This window comes from Arachis hypogaea, chromosome 19 (assembly GCF_003086295.3).
Source record: "Arachis hypogaea cultivar Tifrunner chromosome 19, arahy.Tifrunner.gnm2.J5K5, whole genome shotgun sequence".
Taxonomy (NCBI): Eukaryota; Viridiplantae; Streptophyta; class Magnoliopsida; order Fabales; family Fabaceae; genus Arachis; species Arachis hypogaea.
The window spans coordinates 159,104,550-159,121,723 of record NC_092054.1 but is presented as its reverse complement, the minus strand read 5'-3'; the positions used below and the strand labels follow the sequence as shown (position 1 = coordinate 159,121,723).

General features: G+C 35.5%; 4 protein-coding genes across 5 annotated transcripts; all 4 read right to left on the bottom strand.

Moving 5' to 3' along the window:
* Positions 1–398: 398 nt before the first annotated feature.
* LOC112776934 (short-chain dehydrogenase TIC 32, chloroplastic) lies at positions 399–2,393 on the bottom strand. The gene is made up of 7 exons (XM_025821211.2): positions 1,757–2,393; positions 1,594–1,673; positions 1,340–1,493; positions 1,184–1,262; positions 1,028–1,112; positions 896–942; positions 399–807 (listed from the first exon to the last, which is right to left on the bottom strand). Exons 1-7 carry the CDS (start codon positions 2,092–2,094, stop codon positions 649–651), a joined length of 942 nt encoding a protein of 313 aa, XP_025676996.1. The 5' UTR covers positions 2,095–2,393; the 3' UTR covers positions 399–648.
* A 206-nt stretch (positions 2,394–2,599) lies between these two features.
* Positions 2,600–4,212, bottom strand: LOC112776937 (uncharacterized). The gene has a single exon (XM_025821215.3). The coding sequence runs from the start codon at positions 3,593–3,595 to the stop codon at positions 2,846–2,848; it is 750 nt and encodes a 249-aa protein (XP_025677000.1). The 5' UTR covers positions 3,596–4,212; the 3' UTR covers positions 2,600–2,845.
* A 53-nt stretch (positions 4,213–4,265) lies between these two features.
* LOC112776933 (uncharacterized) lies at positions 4,266–9,965 on the bottom strand. Its single transcript, XM_025821207.3, has 10 exons — positions 9,700–9,965; positions 8,589–8,812; positions 8,139–8,275; positions 7,958–8,002; positions 7,819–7,872; positions 7,144–7,248; positions 6,847–7,050; positions 6,584–6,669; positions 4,994–5,985; positions 4,266–4,874 (listed from the first exon to the last, which is right to left on the bottom strand). Exons 2-10 carry the CDS (start codon positions 8,767–8,769, stop codon positions 4,621–4,623), a joined length of 2,058 nt encoding a protein of 685 aa, XP_025676992.1. The 5' UTR covers positions 8,770–8,812; positions 9,700–9,965; the 3' UTR covers positions 4,266–4,620.
* Positions 9,966–11,041: 1,076 nt separating this feature from the next.
* On the bottom strand, positions 11,042–17,142 carry LOC112776395 (U-box domain-containing protein 32). Of its 2 annotated transcripts, none has more exons than XM_025820549.3 (10): positions 16,283–17,142; positions 15,568–15,680; positions 15,179–15,300; positions 14,660–14,764; positions 14,338–14,465; positions 14,097–14,212; positions 13,569–13,709; positions 12,661–13,194; positions 11,522–12,268; positions 11,042–11,421 (listed from the first exon to the last, which is right to left on the bottom strand). In XM_025820549.3, the coding sequence occupies exons 1-10, from the start codon at positions 16,455–16,457 to the stop codon at positions 11,239–11,241; spliced, it is 2,364 nt and encodes a 787-aa protein (XP_025676334.1). In that variant the 5' UTR covers positions 16,458–17,142; the 3' UTR covers positions 11,042–11,238. The 2 variants fall into 2 exon arrangements, with proteins under 2 accessions (XP_025676334.1, XP_025676335.1); XM_025820550.3 differs by having other exon boundaries at positions 15,568–15,677; positions 16,283–16,753.
* Positions 17,143–17,174: the final 32 nt, after the last annotated feature.

Here is a 17,174-nt window from a genome sequence, read left to right as displayed (position 1 = left end):
TTTTTTATTAATTACTATTCAAAAATTCACATCGTGAACAAAATAATCCAAGAATAAATATGGTAAATAAGTTTTAGAAATAAGCATCTTTTGTATTTGAGTTTATACCTTTGATTCGAACTTGGTAAAAACAATTGGATAATTATTTAAAGAACAAGTATAAAACTATAAATTAGCCAAACTTAATATGATAAATATCTCTTAAAACGAAGTCAAACTTGAAAATATAGATTTCTCGTATGCACCATGTCAAGCCGTCAAGGACAGCTTGTTTTCTTTTTCCGTTGACTGACTATTTCTGTGGAATCCACATAGAGTCCATCTTGTGAATTAATAAAAAAGATATATACCTAACATAATAAAATAATTTTCTAATCAGGAGTAGGACCATCTCGAAATGCAGGGGTAACTCGATCTGCCACTCCAATAAAACTAATATATCAACCAAACATTGGAAATACAGAAATTAATTTGTCCAAACAAAATAGCACTAAATTGGTATGCACATCAAGTTCGAAGCTTGAAACTCATGTTTGTGAAATGTACGATTCAGATACAAGTATAATACTACAATGTAACTTTGTTCATAATATTGATGCCTTTGATTCGCTTAGGATGTAGGTATGATGTCCTTGTGAGCATGGCAATCTACTTGATCAAATTCATACTGAAATCCCAGAGTTTCTTAGCCAAATCAGCATCAGTTCCATGGGAGGTTGTTTTGGACAGATTGCTATCAGAGAAGTATTTGCCACTAACTCCCTTCACTTGTGGGTGCAATGCTACATAGCATGTTGTTGCTGCTCCCTACATAGCAGGCAAAATCTCATATTCAACATGATGAATGTTTCAACTTTCAACTATCTTGTATGCTAAGTAACTCAATGTGTCATACCTGCTGGACATTTTTAAGCACAAGTCTCCCAATTGCATTAACTATACCTGCATGAACCAAAAAATTGGATGGAAAATGAACCAAAAGCATACTTTATGAGTTCATAAAATAGTAGAATGTGGTAGTAGTTACCATTGGCCACACCCATATGACGGAAAAGGTTGGTGGCAATGGTTCCCGGATGAAGAGAATTCGCAGTAATATCAGCCCCGTCTTCCTAATCATGATTCAGGAAGCAAGAATTAACATTATAGAGTGATGGCATAAGAGAGTAAAAAAGCAACTAACCTTAAGACGTGTTGTGAGTTGATTAGCATGTAAGATGTTTGCTAGCTTGGACTGCCCATAAGCACGCCAGCTGTGGTAACTATAAAATACAAGGAAGCAAAATTAATTACTCATAGAACGAACAAGCTAAGTATGAATTTGAATATGGATATATACCTTGATTCGTCGTTGATTTTGTCAAAACGAATTCCTTCAGAATAAGTAAAACGGTGAGCCTCGGAGGACACATTAACAATTCTTCCTTCTCTCTTACTCTGGCGTGATGTTTTCTTCATTGTATCCAACAAAAGATTTGTCAAAAGAAAATGACCTGCGCATGCATGTGAAAATTGAAATCAAAGCAATCTATGAAACTGATGAAGAAACAATACAATACAATGCAATAATAGTAATGTATAATAGTAGCATACCGATGTGATTTGTGGCAAACTGTAGTTCAATGTTGTCTTTGGAGAGCGTGAAGGGGCATGCCATAATTCCAGCATTGTTTCTTAAGATTTCAACAAAGCAATCATCAGTGAATGAATTGGATTCATTGGAGAGACAGAGAGAGAGAGAAGATTGTTTTCTTACATTAATATGTTGAGAGGACGACCAGAGGATTTATATTGTGATGCAAATTTCTTGACAGATTCCATTGAACTGAGATCTAACTCCATGGCATCAAGTTTGGCTGAGGGATTGTCCTTGAGTATTGATTGTTGAACTTGTTTAGCAGCCGTCAAGTTTCTGACCCCCATAACGACATGAGCACCGCGCAAAGCAAGAACACGCGCAGTCTCAGAGCCAATTCCACTGCTGGCTCCTGTGACGATGGCAGTCAGGCCAGTAGCATCGATGCCTGCGGTGACCTCTTCGGCGGTAGAAGAAGATGAGAATCCAGAAGGACCTTTTCTGTTGAACGGCCACATCTTCTAGAAGAGTGATGAATACTTTCCCTTTCCCTTTCCCTTTCCCAAACGGGTATATGTATGTGTTATAATGGCCTCTATCTCTGTGGTCTCTACGCTGCCAAGTGTCAACTTCTTTTCACTACTACTCTCACCCTCCAAAATATCTACAATAGATAGGCTTCTTTAGTAACCAATAAGGATTACAACCCGGAATCTTAGGTACACAATACACACTCACACACTTCTCACATATTTACTAATTTTTATAACTTATTAGTGTCTGATGGTTAGTTTATTAGTCTGCTTGAAAAAGTGTCAAAAATTTAAAGCATGGACAAAAAATATAAAGAAAAGTTAGCTTCTTCGGCTTTACAGTTGGAACCATATTTGAATTCTAATTGGCTACATATTTTACTTTATTATTAAAAGCATAGGATACGACATTTCACTATACTTTAGTTGTTATGACTTATGAATCATGGCACTAAATTTTACAGTGTTACTAGATTGCTCTATTTCAATCTTTTTGGAAGATGCTTTTATTCCACCATATGCTTTTATACAAGTCATTGGGAACACATCTAATGAAGAATAACAGTAACATAACATGCCATAGAGAAAGTGAGTACATATAATATGTATATTACCTATACTTTGTTAAGCATGCTAACATACAGAAAGTATGGTTCAAGACCTTATACATCAAAGTAAAATAAAATTACATACATAGTCTAACGAACAAAACATGATTAGTACTAAGAATCCTTAATTAGTTGTCCTTGGGAGCAGAGTAATAGAGCTTGAAAACTCTTGGAAGATAAACAAGCAAGAGGAAGCCAAACAAGTTGAAGCACCAGAAGGCCATGTTAGCCACTGCAAGAGCCCTACCAACATACACCCTCCTATCAGACCCACTGTGCTCCTCATTGATCTTGTAGATCTCACTCCTAAGCCAATCCACAATGCTGAAGATCCTCCTTGAGTTGTAGAACACGGGTACAAATGCCCTTATTGGTGTTGAGAATCTCCCCGAGAATGCAACGCCTTCCATGAAAACTTGACTTGCCAACAGGAATACATGGGGTGCTGCTGCCTTGATACCTTCCTTGTCGCCCTCAAAGATACCTTCCAAGATATACGCTATGGGAGCATATAATCCAATGATGGCACCAACCAGAACATAAAGCTTCAGGACCTTGTTTTGGGGGCTGAAAACTTGTGCTTCCTTTGATGGATGAAGAGGTGGAAAAGCAACCTTTGAGATGAAGTACATGTAGAATATGGAGAACACAACGAAGCCAAAGTCTTCGGGGCTAACCATGCCACTTGCTGATAGGACTATCCCCACTGCCAAACAATTTAGCTGCCGAAAAGAGAGGAATCCAACCCTGCGCGTCGTGGTGATGCTTTTCGAGGCATTCTTGCTGTCCTTGAGCGAGTGGTCTTGTTGTTCTTTGTGGACAACTTCTTCTTCCTTTGGTAGGCTAATATCGCTCGTTGGACCGACCCCACCCGACATTTTCAGAACTCAATCTGGTGTTTCTTCAATGTCTTTTTTGTTAACTACTAGAGAAAGATGATTGATTGGATTGGAGCATTTCGAGAAGGAGAAGAATTTGAGATTGGTACGCGCAATAAGCGGAAATGAATGAATGAATGAAGATAAGGTTGTAGATGATGGCGGAAGTTGTGGACAAATGGCAGGTTCATATGAAATATATTCAAGGTTTGATGGCGTGGCTAATTTGTGTTAGTTGTGGTGACAAGTGTTGCTTCATAATTGTACGGTTGTGTTGCTTCCAAGCCACGAGTTTCGACTTTCATGTTAAGACCATCACCCCAGAAACGGACAATCACCCAGTTCCAAGAAGCATTTTTTTTTTTTGTTTCTTTTCGCTAGCTTGCTAAACATAGTAGGATCATATTCCTACGGATACACTCGAAAACACTGGGATCATCTATGGACAAAGCCAAGGAGGAATAAGCCAAGGACTTGCTTGTCGTCTAATATATTTGTGTTGTTTAGCTCCATTTTTTAGTTTTTATGACTATTAACTATTATTATTAAAGAGAAGATATAATATTATTGTAATTTTGTTAAGAAAAACATTCAAGTCTTGCATATATTCCGTAATTTAACTGATTAGGGCTCTCTCCATTATCTCAGGGATAGCATGACTACAAAGAAATTGTGCCCAATTATAAAAACTGGGTTAATAATGATAAACACCACCTTTTATTTAAGAAAAAAAAATAGCAATTCTATAATCAATTAAACAAATTTATTACACAAAATTTCATAAATAATGCCACAAGAAAAAAAAAACAAACTTACACAATCCCTTATGACATCATTTGAAGAAAAACAAAAATATAAAGAAGACATCTTTCTGGCAAAAACCCATCTTCAATTTTCTTAGAGAAGACCATTGTTAAAACTGGAACCTCTGTTAAGAAATTGATCGGCAAGTAGTCAAAACTGTGCGTATCTGTATAATTAAATAATCAAATTTCTTCTCTTTCTTACTTCCTTCCTAGTTCCTACTAGGTAGCTGCTTTTTGTTTGGGAATATACTTTATCTTGATTCCCTTTTTAGGCTTCATTTTGGTTTTGGATTTAGTAACTTCGGAGGTTGCATGCAATTGATTCTCTGCATTTGCAACAGTGCCATATCTATCGGCATTAGAAAATTCAGATGCTGTCAGTTCACGATCTTGTACCTCTTGGCATTCAAGCGGTTCAGAATCAGGCGAAACAACCAATTTCACATGGTTTGATGAAATAGCTTCTTTCCATCCTGCATAGGAATTGTTTTCAATTAGATTAAAGACAATTAAAGACCAAGGAAGTCATTTTTAGTGACACGGGACAGTACAATAGAATAGAACTCTGAAAATGTAGGGTAGCAAAGATTACTTTGTGCAAGAAAGACTTTGGCAGCATGTCTGGAGAAAAGGCTTCTTGGATATGCTTTAGCACCAAAATCGGGAAACTTGTTCCCGAAACCAATATCACTATGATCTATACTATACACCCTTAAACTACTTTGACCTGACAAAGTTTGATCCTGTTTTTCATAAGTATCAGCTTCAGCTCCAGCCCTACCATTTTGAAGTGGAAATGGGTCTTTGGTTCCATGTTTGTCAATTGGCCGCCAAAACTTCACTGTTAATGGGTTGTTGCTACTCTGGGAGGAATCAGGTTTCACTGGCTTCTCCTGTACAGTACACTGCTTTGTCGGATTCTCCACAATATCATCACCATGAGATGCCACAAGGCTACCCACTGATTGGCTGCAATTGCTTAGAGTTACAGATATAGATCCTATCAATACTTCATGATTCTTAACCTTGTCTGGTTCTTTTTGCAGTCTGGCTTTTGAAACCATCCCATCAATATCCGGTTTAGGCTTTCGACTCCATACTTTCATCCCATTAGTAATAGAAGTCACTCTTTGATCCCGGTTTGTCCCATATCTCTGAATGACTCCATGCTTTGATAATTGAGAATATGGGCTCGCATGTAAACAGTTGGATACAGCCCACTGTGATTTTGGCAGTCCTTGCTGTCTTGCAACCATCATGCGTCGACGATTATGTCTGTGGGATGTTTGTCGCTCAATATTTTGATCAGTGTCACATTCATACCCTGAGTCCCTTTCAGCACCTTCATAAATGTCAGGAAAGTGACAGGCAGATGCATGTGGTGAAGAAGCATGATCTGCAAATGTATCAGAATTATGTGCTTCAAAGACACACGTATCCAAAGATGTTTCTGCAGATAGTACAGCCTCTCCTGTGCTATTGATGTTCCGTTTAATTTCAATGTCATCTTCGAGCAGTTCCCTCCCCTTCTGTTCTTTTTGTCTAAGCTTTTTCTGGCGTTTCCTCTCCAAAATCTCAGCTTGTCTATAAAAAGGGAGAAAAGTTAAATAAAGAGTCCTACTTTCCATAAACGGCTAGTTTACAAGAGAGTACACTTGCAACTCTAATCCTTTTTTGGCTTTGCAGCATAAGTCAAGATAAAGGACAGATTATTTTATCAAAATAGCCAAATAACTAAAATAATGTGACGTATTTAATATAGTAGCATAACAGAAGTTTCAGAAGTGGTTAGAAATTTTTTATGAAATCAAATTAAAAGAATAAGGATGATAAAAATCAATTGGGGTCCCCTCCCTAAATTCTAAATGTCATTCAATCAAGATTACCCTGAAAATAAGGATGATAAAATCAAGCACCCAAAACTGAACAAGGAAACTTGAAAACAGATAAACAAAACCAAGAAGGAAAAAGAAGAATAATAGTATATCATATAATCATATAATCCTACTCTCAAACTAAATCCGTAAACCCTAGAAATAATGGTCATTCCTTAAGAACCTAAAAGGTTAAAACAAACATTAAGAATCACTCAGGATGACCAATAAGACCAGATATCAAAAGACGCAAAGGATTGGGAGCAATCACGACAGTATAAAAACAAACTGGTTATAGAGCTACGTACCTTTTCTGAGCAGCTTCTTCCTCCTCAACTAGCTGCTTCTGACACTTCAATGCTTCAGCTTCTTTGTCTGCAAGCCATGCCTTCACCTATGTAAAAGGAAATTCCTATTTATTCACGACTATGACTCAGAGAACTAATTCAGATAATTCACACCTTTTTGCTTTGTCAAAATGGAATCAGGTCTGGTTTGTTTGAAATTTGAATACAGAATATCATGAAATTCATTAACTGGAATATATTTTGGAGTTTAGAAAAATAATTACCAATTTCTGCTCTACCAAGAAACTAGTGCAAGAAACTATGTTTTTTGGTTCAAGACCAATCTTTCCAGCCTCTCCATCAAAAACATATCTTTGCATTGACACTGCTGTCCCACACAAAAATGTTTTTTCACTGGAATCATCAAGTATACTGAACAACTCTTGGGAAGATATAGGAAAGCTTGAAGGCCTCGATTCGACAATATCCTGAAAACAATTTATATTTATAGCATCAATATACCATAACAAGAAACATATTTGAAATAAATAACTGATAAGTAAGACCATTAAGTTTCATACCAGAAGGGCAGAACCAGCCCTAAGATAATACTGTGGAAGAGAAGACAATCCTTGTTTTTGAGTAAGACTTGCCAAAGCATTTAAAATTGAAGACCCTGGAACTTCCTAAAGTATAATCATGTCAATTAGTAAGAAAAAAAAACAATATACTTAGATTTGTTAGGGAAAAAAGGGAGGAAAGAGGAAAACAATAGAAGCTGAAAAGAAGTTTGATGAAGAAGTTTCAAACATTCATATTCACATTCGAAAATGCACCTATAACCATCCAACAAATGGACATGGCGCATGAGTTTTCACTTTTCTAATCCATAGTAGCAACTGTAATAGAAAAGTACTACAGCCAAACAAAATAAAACACATAATAGCATATGAGGATTGATGCAAGTATGCTCATGCAATGAAAGTACTGCAATTTTCTTTTAAAACAAAAAATTAAATAAATAAATAAAAGTCATGCCTTTAAATATGGTCCCTAATTTAGCAGTTGTTTTAGAGTGAGTGAGTAAATAAGTGATTGGATAAGGCCTCATGTCACTCAGATTTCCTTATATCCATTTCATCCCTTCCCAGTCGTAGCCATATATATTTGATATACACTAGTGAGATAAAAGTAAGCCATATTAAAATAACTTCATGTACAAGTAAACCAGTCATGTAAGAAGCAGAAAGTTATACCTCCAACATTACATTCTTGAATGACACAACTTCTTTTGCCTCTTCTATAGAGAGCTACATCATTCACAAAAAATTAGTAAAAAACACAAAACTACTAGTATTCATCATACAAGTGAAATTCACAAAGATGAAAAATTACCTTATCCCAATAAGCTCCTAGAAGATCTCGGTTTTTCTTAGAATCCTACAATTTGAAAGCAGCATTAGGTAAAATTGAGGAGGGCATGGAAAAGAACCAACTATGAAAACACACAAAGGACTCATCAACTAAGAGCAAAAATGGGATAAATATTGCTTTTATTTATAGCTATAAAGAAAACCTTATCAAGCTTCTTCAATCGATGGTGTACACGCATATGTCTTCTATGGTTAATGGGAGAGCAAAACTCTCGAGAACACTTGTCACACTTCTGCAACTGAACTTTCACAGGAGAAAGCAAAGGCCACCCTGGAAGTTCTGTCAAACAAATAACAGATTGTATTAGAATACTTGTGTTTAGAACAGTACACACCAGTACCAAGCCCAAATGAAATTGGATACATTTTAGAAAGAATTGTGTTAGTTTTGAATAGGCCAGCATACAGGCAAAGTGATCTAAATATTTTAAACTATTGACTCTTCACTTTTCTCTTGTATTTTTCTCTCAAGGGAAAAACACATTCAGTAACCATTAAATATCAAATGAATACAATTTGGTATTCACAATATACTTTCAAAAATCAAACCCCACAAAAAATATAATGACATAATATAAAGTTATTACTGATACCTTGCTGGTCTAAAGCATGGAGTAATTGAATCCATTGTACAGGGCTGTCACCAGCCCTAGGAAAAGAAAGGAAAGGTTCCTTTCCAATTGCTTGTCTGATGATGGTATCTATAGAATCATTTCTGTCTTCTGTTTTCATGACATCAGGAGAGCCAGAGGCCGTGAGTTTAGCAACTGGCATCTATTCACACCAAAGGCCTACCAAGAGGGTTTACAAGATTCTACTGCATAGATTATGGAAAATTACACGTAAACATAGGCATAAATTTAAAATAACTGGCAAGAGGAAAGGAATAAATAAAGTTAAGTATTCAACAAAATTGAATTTCAAGGGAACAAAAAACACTGTCAGGACATAGTTAAAGGGAAAAAGCCAAAGACAGGATGGTACAAATTGCTCAACTGATTATGGAGCACCCAACTTTCATATGATGAAGCAAAACATGAGATTGTTGACATGAAAATGCAGAAAATTGCTATTATCAAACCAGGCCTCTTTAATTCATTATGTTAAAGCATTAGGCACACATATTTGCCATATTTATAATATCTTCTGAAGCTTATTTACAAGCTAGTGAAACACTTCAATGGTGAAAAAGAAGAATCAAGTGTACTGGCATTATACCATTCTCGTCATTTATAAATTGTTATAGAAGGAATTCCGAAAATAAACAATGTAATCCAAGTGTCCAGTTATTTAATAATTGCTTCCAAACAACTGCAATTCTAGATCCAATGAATTGAATATTCAAAGCATGCCTATACCTGGAAACTTTTATTCACTTCTACGTTGATGTAATTGAAACAAAAAATCAAGCCATATAAAAATTGATCATTGAATAAATGAAACTCCAAATATATTGAAACTCAGCAATAGCAAAAGGGATGGATGTAGATGTAGAAACTGCACTTTAATCCATGTTAGGGTGTTCAACATATATTGACATAATGCTAATGAATAAACTCATCCTTCGTATTCAACTGTTCAATCACTAGATGATTAATTGTATTTTTCAATCGAGAAAATAATAACACAAATCTATAAGAACATGATCTGTGATCCAGTTAGGGAAAGCAAAGTAGCACAATAGTGGATCAAGTAGGTACGTACCACGGGCAAAACGAGATCGGTTGAAAAACAAAAAGATTTCTGTGACTATCCGAAGAAGAAACAAAAACAGCTGAGGAGTAGATTTGGATGCAGCGAAAATGGTACTGCTCAGAGAAACAAGAGAAGAACCTGCAGTAGTTGCACTAGGGTGAAAATTATAAAACGTTGCTAACAAGAAAAGGAAAAAAAAAAACACAAAAACAAAATTTAATTACTAATTTAGTTATTATTGGTTTGGATTTTGGGCTTAGGTCACATCACATCACAAATTCACAATCACAGAACCTCTTTACTTTTATCCCACAAGTGACAGCGCACGTGCCTCCATATAATTACAGTGCTAATGAGACTTAAAACATTAATGGATGAATTTAAGTTGTGATCTTAATATTATATTATTACTGTGGGCTTTTGCTAACATAATATTTATTAAGATTTAAGAATACAAATTTTGTTTAAAAAAAGTTATTTTAAAATGTGTAATAGTATTAAATGAATAAAAATCCGCGTCCTCTATAAAATATTTTTAATTTTATTTTTGATATTGTTACGTTCCCATAGAATAACATGATAACAATGTCAATGGAACCGACTTGGTCACATGAATATAGACAAAAGAACACCGTTTATATATGGCCCAATTGTAATTTTAGTGCACTGCAAAATCCATGCATCAGTTACACACACCATAAGATAATTGTTCAAAATTGTTTTAATTACTTATGAAACTTGAACATAGGATAATGCGAAGACAAAAGTGGAGGTGAAAGAGGTTATGTGCTATGGAGGATGATAATATTGCATGGAGTATAACGTAGATATGAGAAGGTAGATAGAATGAGTTTTAAATGACTCTCTGTTTTTGGGTAATGCATGAGTAGGTCTTGGGGTTAGTTAATCCATAAACTTTTACGTGTTCTCCTCATGTTTTGTTGGAAACACATTTGCTAATACAAAAAGAAAATACTTAAATTTCAGTGAACAATATTTTATTATAGAATATTTTATATTTAATATACCCTAGCATATTTTCGTTACCTTTTCCTGGATGATGACTACAAAATTATACATACACATATTCAAACATTTATTCCATTACTTTTCTAATGACTAGAGATTTCTAACTTAATAATGCTGATTTCCATACATGTTCTCATTGAACGGAGCTCAAGCCATACTAAGAATTACATCTGTCATCCATTAAAGCAACCATTAACAGTCTCATGCCAATGTATGCTATGCTTATCAACTTGATTAATTACGTCAATTTTGTTAGGAGAAATGGAGAATGAAACGGATGGAATTAAAGGAAAATGTTGGGGAAAGGAATAGGAAGAGAATGTGAGAATAAACTTGTTTAGATGTTTAGTGTACAAGAATTAAGAAGGGTTATGTTAAATTACAATATAATTTAACAAAGGGAAAAAAAAAAAAAAAAAACCAGAAAAGAGGAAGGTATAATTAAAACTTTCCCTTCCCCTCCATTTCGTCCCCATATGTGCATGTATGTGTAATTTGACTATGGATTATGGAACATTTTCACTGTAGTTGCTGCCATTCTTGAATTGCATTATGTAATGCATAATTAGGCACTAAATTTGTGTGCTCAAGCTTGAGGTTTGTCATGGGGGAAGTGTCGTGACCACTATCCAACCATTCTCTTATTGCCTCGGCTTCATACGTAAAGCCATCTGCAGCTATGTACGGATCTTCCATTACCTCCTGCAAAATGAAAAACAAGCAACAGCTAATCTAGCATATTCCATTAAATAGAGGCCAAAATTTTTATAAGAATGTATTTCAACCAATTTTTTATATTCACCTGCACAATGGGGCATACAAAGTGGGATGGAGTGCGGCGATGTTTCTTGGATGTCAAATATGGTGGCATGTTCATGCATGTAGTTCTGAATGGTTCAAGAACATCCCAAATATCTGATGTGAGGTCCGGCCGGTTCAGCCAAGTCTTGTGACAACATCTCAATGCTAAATAGGCCAGATGTATAGTTTGATCAAGTGGCCACTCACCAGCTGAGAAGTCCAATACTGCTTCAAGGTTATCCTTTTCCAATGCACATTTGACATCTCTGACTAGCCCCAAAAGTGGTCTTCCGGTTAGAAGTTGCAACAACAGGATTCCGAACGAATACACATCCGATTCTGGAGTGAATTTGCCAGTGGCAAGATACTCTGGATCAACATATGCCAAACTTTCATTTGGTTTGTTGTGTATTGTTGTGTGAGCTGAATCCACATTCTTCTCAACTAAACCATGAATGCCAATGTCAGCAAGTTTGGCAACAAAGTTAGCATCAAGGAGAACCTTACTAGCTTTCAAATTCCCATGTATAATACTAGGCTCGCTAGAGTGAAGAAAAATTAGAGCAGAACATATGTCAGCAGCAACGGATATTCGAATTTGCCATGGAAGTGGAGACTTCTCTTTGCGGGCAAGGTGACCTTCAAGGCTGCCATTATTTAGATATTCATACACAAGTGACCTAGACTCGGCACATGTTCCAATCAGTGTCAACAGGTTTCGATGTCTCACCCGACTCAAAACTGCTACCTAGAAATTCAATAGAAATTATAACCAGGGTGAATAAACAAAAACAGATGAGTTCCTCATACAAGCACAAAATATGACAGATTTATCCAGTCAAGATAATTCAACCCTGCAATACAGAGAATTCAGAATATATATTTTAAACCAAGCTAAAAAGTAAGAAAAAAGCACTCAGGAGATCTGAGTTTATCTTTTCTAAGAACCAAAAAATGTCATAACTGAGCTTCAAAAATGAATTTGGTGTAGAATAGGGCGTAATACACCATACATTTCTTTGGAGAAGGTGAAAATGAGCATATAAGAATACTGACTCTTAGACATCTTTGGGTTCTTAAATGAGCATCCTAATAATCTAATTTCAGACTACCAAGCAAACAATGAGAATATAAGATTACCTGACGTTCAAACTCCAATTGGCTGTGACAGCCATAAGAAGGTAACATTTTTATAGCAACATGCATATTGCGAAGCACTCCTTTGTAAACACTTCCATATCTTCCTTCTCCAATCTTCCAAGATGGATCAAAATCATTAGTTGCCTGATTGATCTCCATGAAAGAAAATACAGGGAATTCTACTGCATAAGAAAATGAAGTATGTGACTTTCCAAATTCCCTCAGCACTCGGACTTGCCTTACTGCATTTGCACACTCTATCTGCAGTCTATCTCGTTTTTCCTTGAAACTTATCAACAGGTCCACAGCTGATAAAATCTTCTCCTCCAACTCTTTTGCTGTTTCCTGTCTCTCAGAAAGTTGGTTCTCAAGTGCTGAATTTTGTTCTTGGACAGTTTGCAACTCATACATTATTTCATCTTGCTGATTCTTTGTCTTTTGTAATTCTTCCTTCTCTCTAGCTAATTGTTCTTCAACTTCTCTTCTTTTGTTTTTCTCCTTAGCACACAGGCTTTCCATTTCTAATGCTTCATCCTGTTGGAAACCAAGTTGCGGCAAAGTTTCAGAAGACAATGAAATTGATCTAGTTCATGCATAATAAGGCACCAATTCATAAGTGTATATTCTACATGTATATGAAGGCATGACCTTCTATATGAAAAAACACGTGCTTCTGCCACACTAAATTGATGATCATTTGCATCTGATAAGGAAGCTTTTTTGTTTTACAAAGTTGTGTTATTTAACGTAACGGTGATAGACTGATAGGAATACTGGTGATGAAGGCATTATGTCCTCTTTAATGAGGGAGGAAAATGGTTATCAGAGAGAACTTTCTATATGAAAACGAAATTTGAATCTGACATTGAAATATATTAAGCAAAGACAAAATTTGATTTGCTTTCAACCTCCAAAGAACTTTCTTTGACTTTCCGCTGCTTTAAAGCCTCTTCAAATTCTTTTCGCCTCATGCTTTTGGAATCTCTAGTGGACTCTTCCAGTCTACCATTTATTTCACTTTTGTCTTCAATTTCACCATCTACCTCCTCCTGCAAAATCACGAAGAATTCAAAATTTACCACTTGGTTAAAATGGAAACATAGCCGGTCCCACCTAGTTGGACATGGCTTAATTGTTCTTAATTTAAAGCAGAAACAAAATGACAAACATCTAATTGAAACGAATATATCTTTGTATACATATTAATACCCAAAACCTTTCATTACACACTGAAATTATTCAAATACACCATGCATTCATATTTCAGAAATCATGAATTTAATGCCTGTTTTCCACTGATTTTATGTGCAGGCAAGCATGTAGAAAAGGTTTCCTACCTTAAAAGAGTAGTAGCATACCAGAAAATGTGAAGTAATCTAGCATGAAAATTGAAGAAACTTGTGCACTAAGGCTGAAGGAAAACCAGCACCTCTCACCTCACAAAACAGCAATCCTGACAACTTTGAACTGTCAGCAACACTAATGGAGGACCATTTTGAACGTAATGAACTGTGGGAACTGACAGTTTCAATTTCTTCCACATCATCAGAATCTGCACAACCCTGTCACAAGTTATTACCCATAACAATCCTGATAAACGATAATAGCTGAAAGTCACCTGTCATTCTAAAATCAATTAAAAGAAAGAGAATGGAAAGAAACATCCAGCAGAAATACCTAAATGTTCCAATCCATTAGGAATCGATTCATATTCAAACTTCTGTGATTGTTCGGCTTCTGCATTTGAATTGCACACCAACAGTGGAGGGGCAGTCTCTATTTCAGGTGTACGTTTACTATCTACCCTAATTATCGTTCAAATTTCACAAAAGTGGAAGTGAGGACATGTTTGTCGCTGCAATGTTTCATAACGACTTGTCCTTCTATATCATAAACTGCTTTAAATGACAGAGATATGCATGCAGTCCAATTCATCTACACTACATCTTGACTTACAGTTTTAGGAATAAATGCAATTCACACTTAAATTAACAAGTACCTGGTACATTTGATGTTGCCATTGCAAATGAACCAAATATTACATGATGGAACTGCTTGTTTATGTACAGGAATAATCTTTGTTGACTCTTGCTCAGCCAATTTCCTGCAATTCCAAAAACTATACGTTCAGTAATTTGTACAAAAGACAGTGGTTGACATAATCCTAATTCAGAATCAAGAGACAACTATGGCCTTTTTTTATTGTTCAACCAGAAATAAATAGCCAATTGCAACCTTCCTAAAAAATGGGAAGATAAACAGATGAAGAATGTCATAAAACTGCCAATATCTACACATATCTGAAATGGAATATCCCTATAAATACAGCCTATAAAAAAGCAAGTTGAGGAGAAGAAAGATGCATAATGAAGATAGAGACCGTCGTGAAAGATTATATTTCTCACTTTTAAGAAGCTTTACCTTAATTTTACGGTACAGTTTCCAGTAATTTCAAGAGGATAAGGACAAAGGAAGGCAATGAAGACATGAAAGAATAACAAAGGTTTGAAATTTATACCCCAAGTTATATCTGTCTGCTGCAGCTCCAATTACAAGCAATCTAATATTGTGCTGAGCAATAGCTTCCATAATCCCTTTCTCAATATTGTCCATCTCAATCAACAATTTATGTGCCCTTACCTACAGGCATTTGGTATAGTATAAGCATAGATTTCCTTCCATAAATATTTACTAAACTGGACCGGCATCTTATGAAACCATTATTTTTAAACTTTTCAAAGTTCAATCAAAGCTTTGGAGAAAGTAGTCACTATTTTATCGTCCTACCTAGCTATTCTAGAAATGGGTAGGATGATAACACATATTAGGTGAGTGATTAAATAGAACACCTTAGTAAATAATTATAATTTAACAATAGGAATAAAAGATTTAGAAGAAAGATAATACCCCTGTTTGGACAAGAGTGGCAACATATTGGTCCAAGAGTTCATGGATTTTTTTACTTTCATTGTCCGAGAATGAAAGAGATCGTGTTTCATCCCTATAAGGGTTTCTATCTGCTGCACATGTGAAAAGGAAGACGTCAGGAGTCAAGCACAGAGAGGCTTCATCAACAATAGCAACATCAAATCCCTTTCCATGGTTCAACAATTCGGAGTATAATGAACATTCACATTCACATTCACATTGTTGAATATAAGCTGATTTGATAAAAATGACAGAAATTAATTATCCAAGTCCGAGTTTAAAGAAGCATTCAGTTTAATTTATTTTCCAGAGTCCCCTTAATAAGAAAAACTGCAGAAAGCCAATAACTTTTCAGAAGCATATATCGTTGACACGCTAATCACTGATTTGTCATATAGCAAAACACAGCATAATTCAACATCCACTACTACTTAGATAGTCCTCAGATCACCCTCAATAGTTCAATTCAACACCGTCAATTTCATTTTCTCATATAACAAGGCCTTGAGGGAAAAAGTGATATTACTAAACCATATTATCATCCAACCAAAATACAGAATCCAAATTTAGCAACAATTCAACTCACATACTGAAATTTCAAGTCAAATTTTCCCAAACCCGTGAAATTTTTTTCAGATTTGTGTGAAAAACTTAGCAAGCAGAAAAATAATTGAAAAAGTGAAGAGAAACTGACGGGAGGAATCGATAGGGTGAGGATGGTGAACGTGAAGGAGGCAAATTGATTTGGAAGGGAAATTGTGCGAAGCCCAATGCAATAGTTGTTGGGTCTTGTGAATGTTGTTTCCCACCGCAACAAAGACTGTGTGTGTGTCTTGTTCTTCAGCTTCAGCTAATTGGATGCTACCCATGAATACGATGGATCCACAGCAATGCAACTGCACTTGAACACCCCTGTTTCGATTTGAGCACACTCTGCTCTACTGTTCTCTATTATGGAAATGGAATCACCGTTAATATTGATTATTAAATTATTAATTTCTCTCTTTATGAATGAATAGATGGTGGGTGGGGTCCTCTGGATAGTGTGTTGGTGAACCACGGAGGACTCTTTTCTCTCTCAGCCTCTGGATTCCTCCTAGATTAAGCTTAAGCTTAAACACTAAGCACCAAAGCCACAAAAAGGTCACACCAAATCACCAATCACACTTGTACAACAATACATAATTTGTTTTAAAGCTTCTTATTTTAACTTAACAATTACTTTCTCAGCTTAAATATATTTGCAATCAAGTTCCTACGCCATACCAGCAAATTTCAATCAAATTCTACTATTAAACTATCGTTACAAAATATTCATTGTTAATAACAAATTAATAATTGCTTTCTAAACTAATCGCATAAATAACAATTCAGAAAAAGAAAATTATGTTTAGTTAAATGATTATGTAACAATTTTAGTATAAACCCACTTGATCGTAGGAATAAAGTTGCAAAATCTCATCGGCAATGATATTTAATATCAGAGCTCAAATTTTTCTGTATAATATGGAGCAATTGTACTATAATAAGTTTATGATTGCGTAAATGAAAGTCGGCCTATTTTCACAAGTTGTGATATTACTAAA

Bases quoted from the DNA above. Each gene is read 5' to 3' on its own strand.
- LOC112776934 (XM_025821211.2), bottom strand. From the start codon at position 2,094: ATGTGGCCGTTCAACAGAAAAGGTCCTTCTGGATTCTCATCTTCTTCT. The intron at 943-1,027 runs GTAACTACTACC...TGGTTCATGCAG, and splicing joins TCATATGGGTGTGGCCAATG to GTATAGTTAATGCAATTGGG. The intron at 808-895 runs GTATGACACATT...CCTGCTATGTAG, and splicing joins TGCTTAAAAATGTCCAGCAG to GGAGCAGCAACAACATGCTA.
- LOC112776933 (XM_025821207.3), bottom strand. From the start codon at position 8,769: ATGCCAGTTGCTAAACTCACGGCCTCTGGCTCTCCTGATGTCATGAAA. The intron at 7,249-7,818 runs GTATAACTTTCT...ATTATACTTTAG, and splicing joins TCAAGAATGTAATGTTGGAG to GAAGTTCCAGGGTCTTCAAT. The intron at 6,670-6,846 runs GTAATTATTTTT...CCTTTTACATAG, and splicing joins TCTTGGTAGAGCAGAAATTG to GTGAAGGCATGGCTTGCAGA.
- LOC112776395 (XM_025820549.3), bottom strand. From the start codon at position 16,457: ATGGGTAGCATCCAATTAGCTGAAGCTGAAGAACAAGACACACACACA. The intron at 14,466-14,659 runs GTACTTGTTAAT...AACGATAATTAG, and splicing joins GGCAACATCAAATGTACCAG to GGTAGATAGTAAACGTACAC. The intron at 14,213-14,337 runs GTATTTCTGCTG...AGGGTTGTGCAG, and splicing joins TAATGGATTGGAACATTTAG to ATTCTGATGATGTGGAAGAA.
- LOC112776937 (XM_025821215.3), bottom strand. From the start codon at position 3,595: ATGTCGGGTGGGGTCGGTCCAACGAGCGATATTAGCCTACCAAAGGAA.